Genomic DNA, 11,416 nt, shown 5'->3' with positions numbered 1-11,416 from the left:
AATGTCACACCAAACATACACAACATGGTTGCCATGTTCTCAAAATAAATTAATTTAAGGAGGAACATTGAAACAGAGTAATATGCCCAACTAACATGAGACAACTACACAGAAAACCGTAAAATTGCTAAAATAAGTCAATCAAATCAATGATGAAAGAATAGTCAGATTCATTTAAGTGACACAGACATGGTGGCATAGCAAGAAGATTGGAATGCTGTGAACCAAGAGGTTGTGAGTTCAAATCCCAAATGAAGATATAATAAAGACTGTGTAAATTAACATTCACAATATAATCATGTGTGTTGAATATGTACATTGAAAATATTGTATGTTAAAAGCACTGTTTTTTGTGTGTGGAGGTGTCCCTAACCTTGCCAACACACAAAGAGCTTTGAATGGATCATCAGGGCCTTGATGGGCTCGGCAACAGTAACAAGGGCTGTAAAGAAACACGTTTTTTCACGTTTCCTTGGAACCAGGTGCCCCGTTCTGGCCGACTTCGAAGTCTGCTCAAAACAAAAGTGATGTATGTTAAGGATGTGGAGTAATGAGTTGGATTATGGGTTGCACATTCGAAAGTGATTGCTTTTGATAAAAATGATTTTATGGTTTCTGAACAATGCACCATGCTGCCTTGTTGACATGACTGAGCGGTGCAGATTACTGTTCAGTTGAGCCTTCTCAAATGAACAGTAATCTGCACCACTCAGTCATGTCAACAAAGAGACCATACAGAAGGAGACCATACAGAGTTACTGCCCTGAAGGAGACCATACAGAGTTACTGCCCTGAAGGAGACCATACAGAGTTACTGCCCTGAAGGAGACCATACAGAGTTACTGCCCCGAAGGAGACCATACAGAGTTACTGCCCTGAAGGAGACCATACAGAGTTACTGCCCTGAAGGAGACCATACAGAGTTACTGCCCTGAAGGAGACCATAAAGAGTTACTGCCCTGAAGGAGACCATACAGAGTTACTGCCCTGAAGGAGACCATACAGAGTTACTGCCCTGAAGGAGACCAGACAGAGTTACTGCCCTGAAGGAGACCATAAAGAGTTACTGCCCTGAAGGAGACCATACAGAGTTACTGCCCTGAAGGAGACCATACAGAGTTACTGCCCTGAAGGAGACCATACAGAGTTACTGCCCTGAAGGAGACCAGACAGAGTTACAGCCCTGAAGGAGACCATACAGAGTTACTACCCTGAAGGAGACCATACAGAGTTACTGCCCTGAAGGAGACCATACAGAGTTACTGCCCTGAAGGAGACCATAAAGAGTTACTGCCCTGAAGGAGACCATACAGAGTTACTGCCCTGAAGGAGACCATACAGAGTTACAGCCCTGAAGGAGACCAGACAGAGTTACTGCCCTGAAGGAGACCATACAGAGTTACTACCCTGAAGGAGACCATACAGAGTTACTGCCCTGAGGGAGACCAGACAGAGTTACAGCCCTGAAGGAGACCAGACAGAGTTACTACCCTGAAGGAGACCATACAGAGTTACTGCCCTGAAGGAGACCATACAGAGTTACAGCCCTGAAGGAGACCATACAGAGTTACTGCCCTGAAGGAGACCAGACAGAGTTACTGCCCTGAAGGAGACCATACAGAGTTACTACCCTGAAGGAGACCATACAGAGTTACTGCCCTGAGGGAGACCATACAGAGTTACAGCCCTGAAGGAGACCAGACAGAGTTACTACCCTGAAGGAGACCATACAGAGTTACTGCCCTGAGGGAGACAATACAGAGTTACTACCCTGAAGGAGACCATACAGAGTTACTACCCTGAGGGAGACCATAGAGTTACTGCCCTGAAGGAGACCATACAGAGTTACTGCCCTGAGGGAGACCATACAGAGTTACTGCCCTGAGGGAGACGATACAGAGTTACTGCCCTGAGGGAGACGATACAGAGTTACTGCCCTGAAGGAGACGATACAGAGTTACTGCCCTGAAGGAGACCATACAGAGTTACTACCCTGAAGGAGACCATACAGAGTTACTGCCCTGAGGGAGACGATACAGAGTTACTACCCTGAAGGAGACCATACAGAGTTACTGCCCTGAGGGAGACGATACAGAGTTACTGCCCTGAGGGAGACGATACAGAGTTACTGCCCTGAAGGAGACCATACAGAGTTACTGCCCTGAAGGAGACCATACAGAGTTACTACCCTGAAGGAGACCATACAGAGTTACTGCCCTGAGGGAGACGATACAGAGTTACTGCCCTGAAGGAGACCATACAGAGTTTACAGCCCTGACAGAGACAGACAGTTAATGCCCTGAGGGAGACAGAGTTACTGCCCTGAAGGAGACAGACAGAGTTACTGCCCTGAGATAGACAGAGTTACTGCCCTGAAGTGTGTTCTAGGGCAACGGTGTCTAGATGGAATTTGTATTTGTGGTCCTGGCAACTGGACCTTTTTTGGAACACCATTATTTTGGTCTTACTGAGATTTAGTGTCAGAATCTGTGCAGAATATTTAGGTGCTGCTGTTGTCCCTCCTTGGTTGGTGACAGAAGCACCAGATCATCAGCAAACAGTAGACATTTGACTTCAGATTCTAGTAGGGTGAGGCCGGGTGCTGCAGACCTTTCTAGTGCCCTCGCCAATTTGTTGATATATGTTGAGGCTTAAGCTGCATCCCTGTCTCACCCCACGCCCCTGTGGGAGGAAATGTATGTGTTTTTTGCCTATTTTAACCGCACACTTGCTGTTTGTGTTCATCGATTTTATAATGTCGTATGTTTTTCCCCTAACAACACTTTCCATCAATTTGTATAGCAGACCCTCGTGCCAAATTGAGTTGAAGGCTTTTTTGAAATCAACAAAGCATGAGAAGACTTTGCCTTTGCTTTGCTTGTTTGTCAATTAGGGTGTGCAGGGTGAATACATGGTCTGTCATATGGTAATTTGGTAAAAAGCCAATTTGATATTTGCTCAGTACATTGCTTTCACTGCGGAAAACTCAGTCTGCTGTTAATGATAATTGCAGAGGATTTTCCCAAGGCTGCTGTTGACGCATATCAAACGGTAGTTATTGGGGTCAAATTTGTCTCCACTTTTGTGGATTGGGGTGATCAGTCCTTGGTTCCAAATATTGGGGAAGATGCCAGAGCTAAGGATGATGTTAAAGAGTTTTAGTATAGCCAGTTTGAATTTGTTGTCTGTATGTTTGATCATTTCATTGAGGATACCATCAACACCACAGGCCTTTTGGGTTTTTTATTTTGTCCTGTAGCTCATTCAAGGTAATTGGAGAATCCAGTGGGTTCTGGTAGTCTTTAATAGTTGATTCTAAGATTTGTATTTGATCATGTATATGTTTTTGCTGTTAGTTCTTTGTTATAGAGCCAAAAAGATTGGAGAAGTGGTTTACCCATACATCTCCATTTTGGATAGATAATTCTTCGTGTTGTTGTTTGTTTAGTGTTTTCCAATTTTCCCAGAAGTGGTTAGTCTATGGATTCTTCAATTACATTGAGCTGATTTCTGACAGTGCTGTTCCTTCTTTTTCCATAGTGTATTTCTGTATTTTTTTAGTGATTCACCGCGGTGAAGGTGTAGACTCAGGTTTTCTGGGTCTCTATGTTTTTGGTTGGACATGTTTCTCAATTTATTTCTTAGATTTTTGCATTCTTCATCAAACCATTTGATATTGTTGTTCATTTTCTTCAGTTTTCTATTTGAGATTTTTAGATTTGATAGGGAAGCTGAGAGGTCAAATATACTGTTAAGATTTTCTACAGCCAAGTTTACACCTTCACTATTACAGTGGAACGTTTTATCCAGGAAGTTGTCTAAAAGGGATTGAATCTGTTGTTGCCTAATTGTTTTTTGGTAGGTTTCCACACTACTTTCCATCTATAGCATTTCTTACTGTTACTCAGTTCCTTTGGCTTTGATTCCTTATGATTGAGTGTTGCTCTGTTCAAGTAGACTGTGATTTTGCTGTGGTCTGATAGGGGTGTTAGTGGGCTGACTGTAAACGCACTGAGAGATTCTGGGTTGAGGTCAGTGATAAAGTAGTCCATAATACTACTGCCTAGAGATGAGCTACAGGTGTACCTACCATAGGAGTCCCCTCGAAGCCTGCCATTGACTATGTACATACTCAGCGTGCGACAGAGCTGCAGGAGTTGTGACCCGTTTTTATTGGTTATATTGTCGTAGTTGTGCATATGGGGGAGGGAATGCTGTCACCTCCAGGCAGGTGTTTATCCCCGTGTGCTGAGGGTGTCAGGTTCTTGTCCGGTTCTGGCATTTAAGTCGCCACAGACTAGTACATGTCCCTGGGCCTGGAAATGATTGATTTCCCCCCCTCCAGGATGGAGAAGCTGTCTTCATTAGTATGGAGATTCTAGTGGGGGGGATATAGGTAGCACACAGGATGACATTTTTGTTTAGATCATTTTCTTTTGAATTTCTAGCCAAATGCTAAATGTTCCTGTTTTGATTAATTTAATGGAGTGAGTAAGGTGTGCTCTATACCAAATTAGCATACCCCCTGGGTCCCTTCCCTGTTTCACACCTGGTAGTTTGGTGGATGGGACTACCAGCTCTCTGTAACCTAGAGGGCAACCAGTCTCCTCTATACCAGGTTTCTTGTAGGATGACAAAGTCTGTATTTCCGATTTCTTTGATGAAGTCCATGTTCCTGCTCTTTAGGCCAAAGGTAGATGACCTCAGGCCTTGGATATTCCAGGATGAGATAGTGAAGGCTTTTGTGTTCCATAAAGTGTCCAATGTTGTTGGTCATGTGGTTTGGCCTCAGGCCAGTAAGTGTGAGCAGAGCCTACTGAGCATCTGGTACATGCCATTGGCTTGGGCTAGTGTAAGAGTGGGGGTTGGGTCTGTTTGCACTCATGACCTGGGCGTATATCTGACTGCCATGTTGAGGCCCTCTTTGCGTGGGTAGGGTACATGGGGTGCAACGGTCTGATCTGAGGGGGCCTAAATGGGGTGTGGGCATGGTTGACTTGGGGGAGGTGTAAGTGGCTGTAAGTCTTCTCAGCGTGGGTCCTGGTCGGGGTGTCTATTGATCTGTTGCTCCTGTGCACACAGTCATCATCCATCTTGCTTTCACCAAGAATTTATTTCCAGATAGTGCAGATGGAGAAAACATGTGAAGACCATTCTAGACTATTGAGATGCAGCCGAGGGGAGTAGCTAAGTAACCTGATCACTTTCAATCTGCATCTCCCTGTATGAATTATAGACACACACACAACACCTTTTAATCAAAGAAAGTTGGTATTTCAGGAAGGCTCCTGACAGGCACAGTCATTTACAGAGAAAGGCTAGTGTTGGGTTCAGAGAATATGAAATACACCTCTTCATGTCACTGATGGAGTGCTGAGGTTTAGAAGTTAACGGTTATAGGAGGAAGGTATATAGTGTGTGCAACAAAGCTTGGAATGTGTTGAGTGCAGGGAAGCGATTACGTGGCAGGAATTGATAAGGGGAGGGAGCCATGGATTAGTGATGGGGGGGTTGAGGTCACCTTATGGGAGAAATGAAAGTTGATGGCCCATATCACTAGTGTCCTGCCAAGCAGTAAAGAATGATGTTTGTACAGATGTGTAGGAGACTCATCCAATGAGGAAGGGTTAAATACCAGCAGTGTGAAAATGTCTTTGTCTAATGCAGCTGTATTGACACTCTGGGTAGAATTAAACTTGGTTAGTGTTTATAGTGTCCATTGAGTGTTTTACTCAGTGAATTCGAACCTAACACTAAACACACAAAACTTTATAAAAGTTAGATTACTGATACACACAGTTGACTTTTGTCATATGGGCCAATACTAATTAATAACTCCCTGAACCCTCAGTCCCCATCAGTCTTATACTGCCATTTTGGGCCCATGATTGTCCTATTTCAAATGTCTTATCTTGCTCAATCTGACCCTGACCTTAAATTGGTCATACGTCAAAATGGGACAATTCAAATACTCGTGCCCCACTACTAAATGTGCACAATCAAGGTTTCTAGCCAATCAGGATCAAGTGTTAGTACTTGCTTCTTATTGCTTACTGGTAAGAGCAGAACATTGGACAGAGACAAGAACTCCACACAGTCTCAATGAAATACTTCAGCTTTACCGTATTGTCAAAGAGCAGTCATGGAAAATAAGACATTCTACATTCATCGGCATGTTATGCTGGTCAAATAAATGACCTTAAAACAAGCCTCATCAGCCCCAGTGGATTTACTGTGTAGGTTATATACATGTTAGTGATACTGTACAGGAAAAAAAGCCAAAATAATCCAAATCATTGCAATTTAAATCACTCGAAAAACAGCAATTAACTGTAAAATAATTGTCTTAAGGCTGATATTGGCATCATGATTATGAGCCAAACATTTTCAAAACACTAAAATTTAGCACAGATCATTCACAAGTATTCAACTTTATTCATAACATGGCAAAAGAGACTATTTACATACGCATCAATTTATAGAAATTTAAGAATTCTCCAGAAATAAAAAACACTTTTTTGGTGTTCAAGTCCCCCAGTCTTCCGCCCTGTAAACATAACAATAATTTATAGAAAATTATTTGATCAATATCCAATTAAATTTGCTTAATTCATTTAAAAAAAAAATTCTCCACTGGTTGTCTGTCATAAATACAAAAAAAAAAAAACAGGCTGTAACCGTTAAAAGAAAATCTGGATAAAATAGTTTCCTCAGAGTAAAGTTAGGAGTTCAGTCCACAGTTGCATCTCTAGAATGGATTCCTCTGTCTCCTTTTCTTCATCTGTGTTATAGTGTATTGAAAAGCAAATACCCAGCAGGCACCTTACTACTTTCCCCCCCACCCTATTTTTCAGGGCAGTTGAAGGAAAGGAGACGAGGAGATTCACCCTATGAGTTCTGACAGTCTGTAAGATTCCAAGTTGATGCTGTAGTTTGTTCAGGGCTAAATTGGCATCCGATCATAGTTTCTTCCTGCGGGTGACTGGTTTGGGGAAGATTGCCTCCAGCACTCGTTTGCGTCGGAGGTTCATCCGGGAGGCTGGGGCATCGTTCTCCTCCACCAGCCTCCTCGTGGTGCGCGGGGTGGGCTTGGCTGGGCTGGGCATAGGAGAGATTAAATCCACCTTGGCTGGGGGAGGGGGCGCTGCATTGCGCCTGGTAAGAGAGAGAAGGTAATCTTGTGACGTCTGGAACAAACTGATAGAGAGTGAGCAGGGCGCGACAAACTTTTTTGACATTTGTGCTTTGGACAAATGGCACAGAATCTCCAGTTACTTGTCACCCCCAAAAATTCTAAAAGGTCTGTAACAGCACTTTACAAAATAAAATAGCGTACTATAGTTTTTATATGGTAGAGAATCAAACAAAAATGTAGACTACAATGCCCATTGGATTCTTTGCATATTCAAGCCTGTCTAAAAACACAACTCTACCCATTTACAAGACTCTCCTGTAGTATGGTTGGCCACCCTTGGTAGGCTATAAAATAGTGCAACAGTACAACCACATACTTTACATCTTAGTTAAATAAATAAAGAATGTTCCATAAAAAATATGTCTACAATTGAAAACAGACTCTGGGACGGTTGTGGGACGACAGATCCAAAATTGATATAACCACTGCACATATGAAAAATGTAAAAGACTAGAGAGAAACCGATCAGACCGTTTAGCTTAAACTGTTGTATTTTCTTCATATAAGCAGCTCAACAATGAGCACATGGCTGTTGATTAAGTATGAATGTTCTAAAATACAATTAGCAGAAAAAAGTTTTCAAAAACGCACCGCACAGACCAGTGGCTTCATCTGACATTAAAATATTTTTTAGACAAGAGGAGAAACCTAAAGATGCATCAACTAGCACGGTTTACTAATGACTAGAATTATCATCAACTAGCACGGTTTACTAATGACTAGGATTGTGCCTTTTGCTGCTGGACAATAAAATAACGTTTTTGAAAACCAATAAAACAGAGTAAAATGCTGGTTTAAATGGCATATTATGTGTTTATTAAATAATTCCCTCAACATTTATGTTGTTGTATTTTGGCTAGGCTACTTTGAAACAATATGCTGCATGACAAATCGTCCATATTTTAAACAATTAAGTTTATGGTGAAATAGTTTGGAAATGCTGACCACCTCCGCTCTGATTCAAGTTGGGTGATGTGCGGTGTGCAACAGGCCCTGTCCTTCACTCTCCGGTTTTGTGACCATTTGATCTGAACGAACCATGCCTCGAGTATGTCGACAGAATCTTAGACGTTAATGTTAATTATCCTTCATTATATTTGTCAAAAATGACTGCAGTCTCATTAAAGTTTAGCGACATTTTCTGGCGCCTCACTCATGTCAACATCTGTTTGGACATAAGGCTGTAGCCGATATGCATATCACCTACACTGACCTGTAGGCTTTTTTTATGTACATGAAAAATAGATGGTAATATTATTCCACTGTTGGCCCCTCTGATGCAATTCTGATCTGTGTAATTGTTTGATATTGTGCGATAAAAAAAAAATTAAAAAGTTTTTATGGTATATTCTTTTGTCCGCCAATGTATTTACTTGTCCCGGACAACAGCTAATGTCCTGGCGGGTTGGAGCACTCACATTGCAGATTGAGTGTTAGGGGAAGCTTTGACTGGAGGAACGCCGATGGCAGTATGTCAACAGAACTTACTTGGTTGTTCGCCTCTTGGGTGCTTTGGTTTTAGCAGCAGCCGTCTCTTTCTCCACATCGTCTTCTGATGAGTTCTTTTCCTGAGCAATAGAAAGATATAGTCAGAGACTAAGCTTGATGGTTTTAGCTAACAGCAACCTGACACGTAGCAAATTACCATGTATCTGTGAACACGGCCTCTGTGTTCACAGATCTGAGAGGATGGGATAGGTGAGTGCAATATGCCAAAGGAACCAGTTATTGTATTTGAGGGCTAGGTGGAGAAATCATCTCCACCATATTGTGTAAACCTAGACAGTCCATTTAAACCTGTGAACACTAAAGTAGTGGCTGAGGGAGGAGAGCTATGGAGGCAAATGGAATTGGCCAGTCCTGTCTTGTCTAACATCAGTCTAAAGGAGGTGATCAACGGACCTCGTTATCAGGCTGTGCTGCAGTGGTGTCCGCCGGTCGCCTGGTACGAGTAACAGGAGGCGCAGACAAGTCATTCTGACCGGCAGACTCTACTCTCCTACCTATCAGACAGAAGATGAAAGGTGTGAAAGAAAGCCAGAACAACCACAGAATAACCTTCCTCTTCTAACCAAAGTCTGACAGGCAAATGTGCTAAAAAATTAGGAGCAAGTTACCTCTGGTTCTCCTTCGAGGTGGTGAGTAGATGAACGAGTCCCTGACGGGGCTTCCCTGGTCGGCCTCAGGCACCATGATGTCTCCCATCGGGAGTGGAGAGGGCGACCGCTGACCCAACGACTTGGTGACTCTCCTCTTGACTCTCACCATCTCTGTGACCGGGGCCTCAACCACTTCCCTCTTGACCTCCTCGTCACGGAGTCTCTGGATGAGGGCGTCGGTCACCGGCGTTCCGGAGACCACCTCCAGCGGCGTCTCCAACAGAGGAATGTCCTCCTGGTGGTTCCACAGGCGGCTCCTGGTTGGTCGACGGTAGACGCTGAGGGGCGGGTCATCCAGGGCGAGTGCGGAGGGCGTCTTCTCAGCGGTGCCTTCACCCCTCGTCTTCCTCCGGCTGCGGGGAGGGGTCAGGGCAACCACTTCCTCTGTGAAAAGGGCGAGGGTCACGCCCGCACGGGTCGATTTGCGGGTCACCCTACCTGGACTGCTGGGCTGTTTGGCCCTTTCATCATTCCCCTTCTCTTCCTCCTCAGGGACCACCGACTGAGTATGGGCGGCTGGGGTCTTGGTTTCAGTTGTGCTCTTCCTAGCGCTGCGTGTAACTGACACCTGGTTGGCTGTTTCATCCATGGCTGTTCGCTCTCTGTTGCTCCCAACCTGGGTGTTCCTGGTATGGCGGGTTCCCGTCCTCGGAGTGGCCTTCTGTGGAGTGCGCCGCTTGGTCGGGGTGGCCTTTGATGGGACCACAGTTGCCGCCGGGACCTCTTCCTCCCTTTTCCTCTCCTCCTGCTCTCTCCAAGGCTCCGGTTCTGGCTGGGATTCAGTTTTCCGAGCGCTTCGGCGAGGTGTGACGGGAACTCCGAAGTCCTGGCCGTGCCGGCAGCTCCTGGTTCTCCGTCTGGGTGTGATTGGGACCTGAGCGTCTGTCTCCATCTCAGTCTGTCCCGCCGGCCTCTCGTCCTCTGACCCAGGCCTCTCCGCCTCCACTGAGGTAAACTTCACCATCTTCCTCTGGTTGGTTATCCTGCGTGTCGGAGTGGACGGGGCTTTCCTGGCTATAGAGAGCTTTCCGGTTTGAGCTGCTTCTTCTTCTTCAAGTATGGCTGCCAACTCACTTATGGCTTCTCCCTGGACATTTTCATGGTTATCTGACTGGATGGAGCCATTGCTTTCTACCTGAGACAGAGGCTGGTCTGCAGGGACAGTGACGGGCTCCTCTCGCTCTTCTTCTAGCTCAACAACGTCTGCCTCCATCTCCTCCTTTCGACGAGCACACGAGAGAGTCTCCTCTTCCATTTCCTCCAACGCTCCGTTCGGCTGCTCATTCTCATCCAGGACTGGTGACGCCTCTTCTGCTTTGGTTGGTTCAGAGTCAGCAGGGATCTCATCTGGCTCTTCTACATGGTCTGTGCCAACATCTTCAGCTGATCTGGCTGGTTTAGCCTCAAAGGATTCAGGCAGGACGTCTGTGACTAGAGGAACATTCTCCATTGACATGGCCTCAGTTCCACCAGTCTCTGCCTCCGTCCAGCTATCCATGATCCCCTCCAGGGTGTCCATCCCCTCCAGGGTGTCCATCTCCTCCAGGGTGTCCATCTCAGTCTTCTGCTCCTGCAGGGGCTCAGCTGCAGCCAGGGGGGTGTCCTGGTTGTCCGTACTCAGGCAGATGACCTCCGGGTCGGTCACAGGCGTCTCAGACGTGCCACCTGCCTCCTCTGTGGTCAGATGCTTACTGGGTTCTAGTGGTACAGTGTCTGCATCGTCATCCCCATCCTCCAGAATCAGAGAGAAGCTGCTGTGGGCTCCAGAGGTGGCCACCTCTGGTTGGCTGCCTTCCCCCACCTCAATGAGCCCCAGGTGGGCGCCGTCGGCCAGGGCATGACCCTCCACCAGCTCCAGAGGAACCAGCAGGGTGGTGGAGGGCTTCAGCTCTGTGTAGCAAACCCCCTCTACCTCGTCTCCTCCTACCCCCAGCCTCACCATCACCACCTCCCCCTCTAGGTCATCCTCCACCATCTGTAGGGGAAACACACAGAAGCATGAGAACATTTATAGAGCAAAACCTACGATCACAAAACGAGATACTTTCACCCCCTTTTCAAA

At 45.5% G+C, this 11,416-nt stretch overlaps 1 protein-coding gene across 2 annotated transcripts in view; it reads right to left on the bottom strand.

Moving 5' to 3' along the window:
• Positions 1 to 6,099: 6,099 nt before the first annotated feature.
• The window catches only part of LOC118362327 (protein ELYS), a 38,522-nt gene continuing 33,205 nt past the window's right edge, over positions 6,100 to 11,416 (bottom strand). For both annotated transcript variants that reach the window (XM_035742565.2, XM_035742566.2), the window contains exons 33-36: positions 9,313 to 11,329; positions 9,098 to 9,198; positions 8,684 to 8,763; positions 6,100 to 7,155 (exon numbers count right to left, since the gene is read on the bottom strand). In XM_035742565.2, coding sequence (XP_035598458.1) covers positions 6,960 to 7,155; positions 8,684 to 8,763; positions 9,098 to 9,198; positions 9,313 to 11,329 — 2,394 coding nt within the window. In that variant the 3' untranslated portion in view covers positions 6,100 to 6,959. The remainder of the gene's footprint in view (positions 7,156 to 8,683; positions 8,764 to 9,097; positions 9,199 to 9,312; positions 11,330 to 11,416) is intronic.

The sequence above is a fragment of the Oncorhynchus keta genome, chromosome 29 (genome assembly GCF_023373465.1).
Source record: "Oncorhynchus keta strain PuntledgeMale-10-30-2019 chromosome 29, Oket_V2, whole genome shotgun sequence".
Classification (NCBI taxonomy): Eukaryota; Metazoa; Chordata; class Actinopteri; order Salmoniformes; family Salmonidae; genus Oncorhynchus; species Oncorhynchus keta.
The sequence above is the reverse complement of the archived record's forward strand: the minus strand, read 5'-3'. Positions and strand labels throughout refer to the sequence as shown.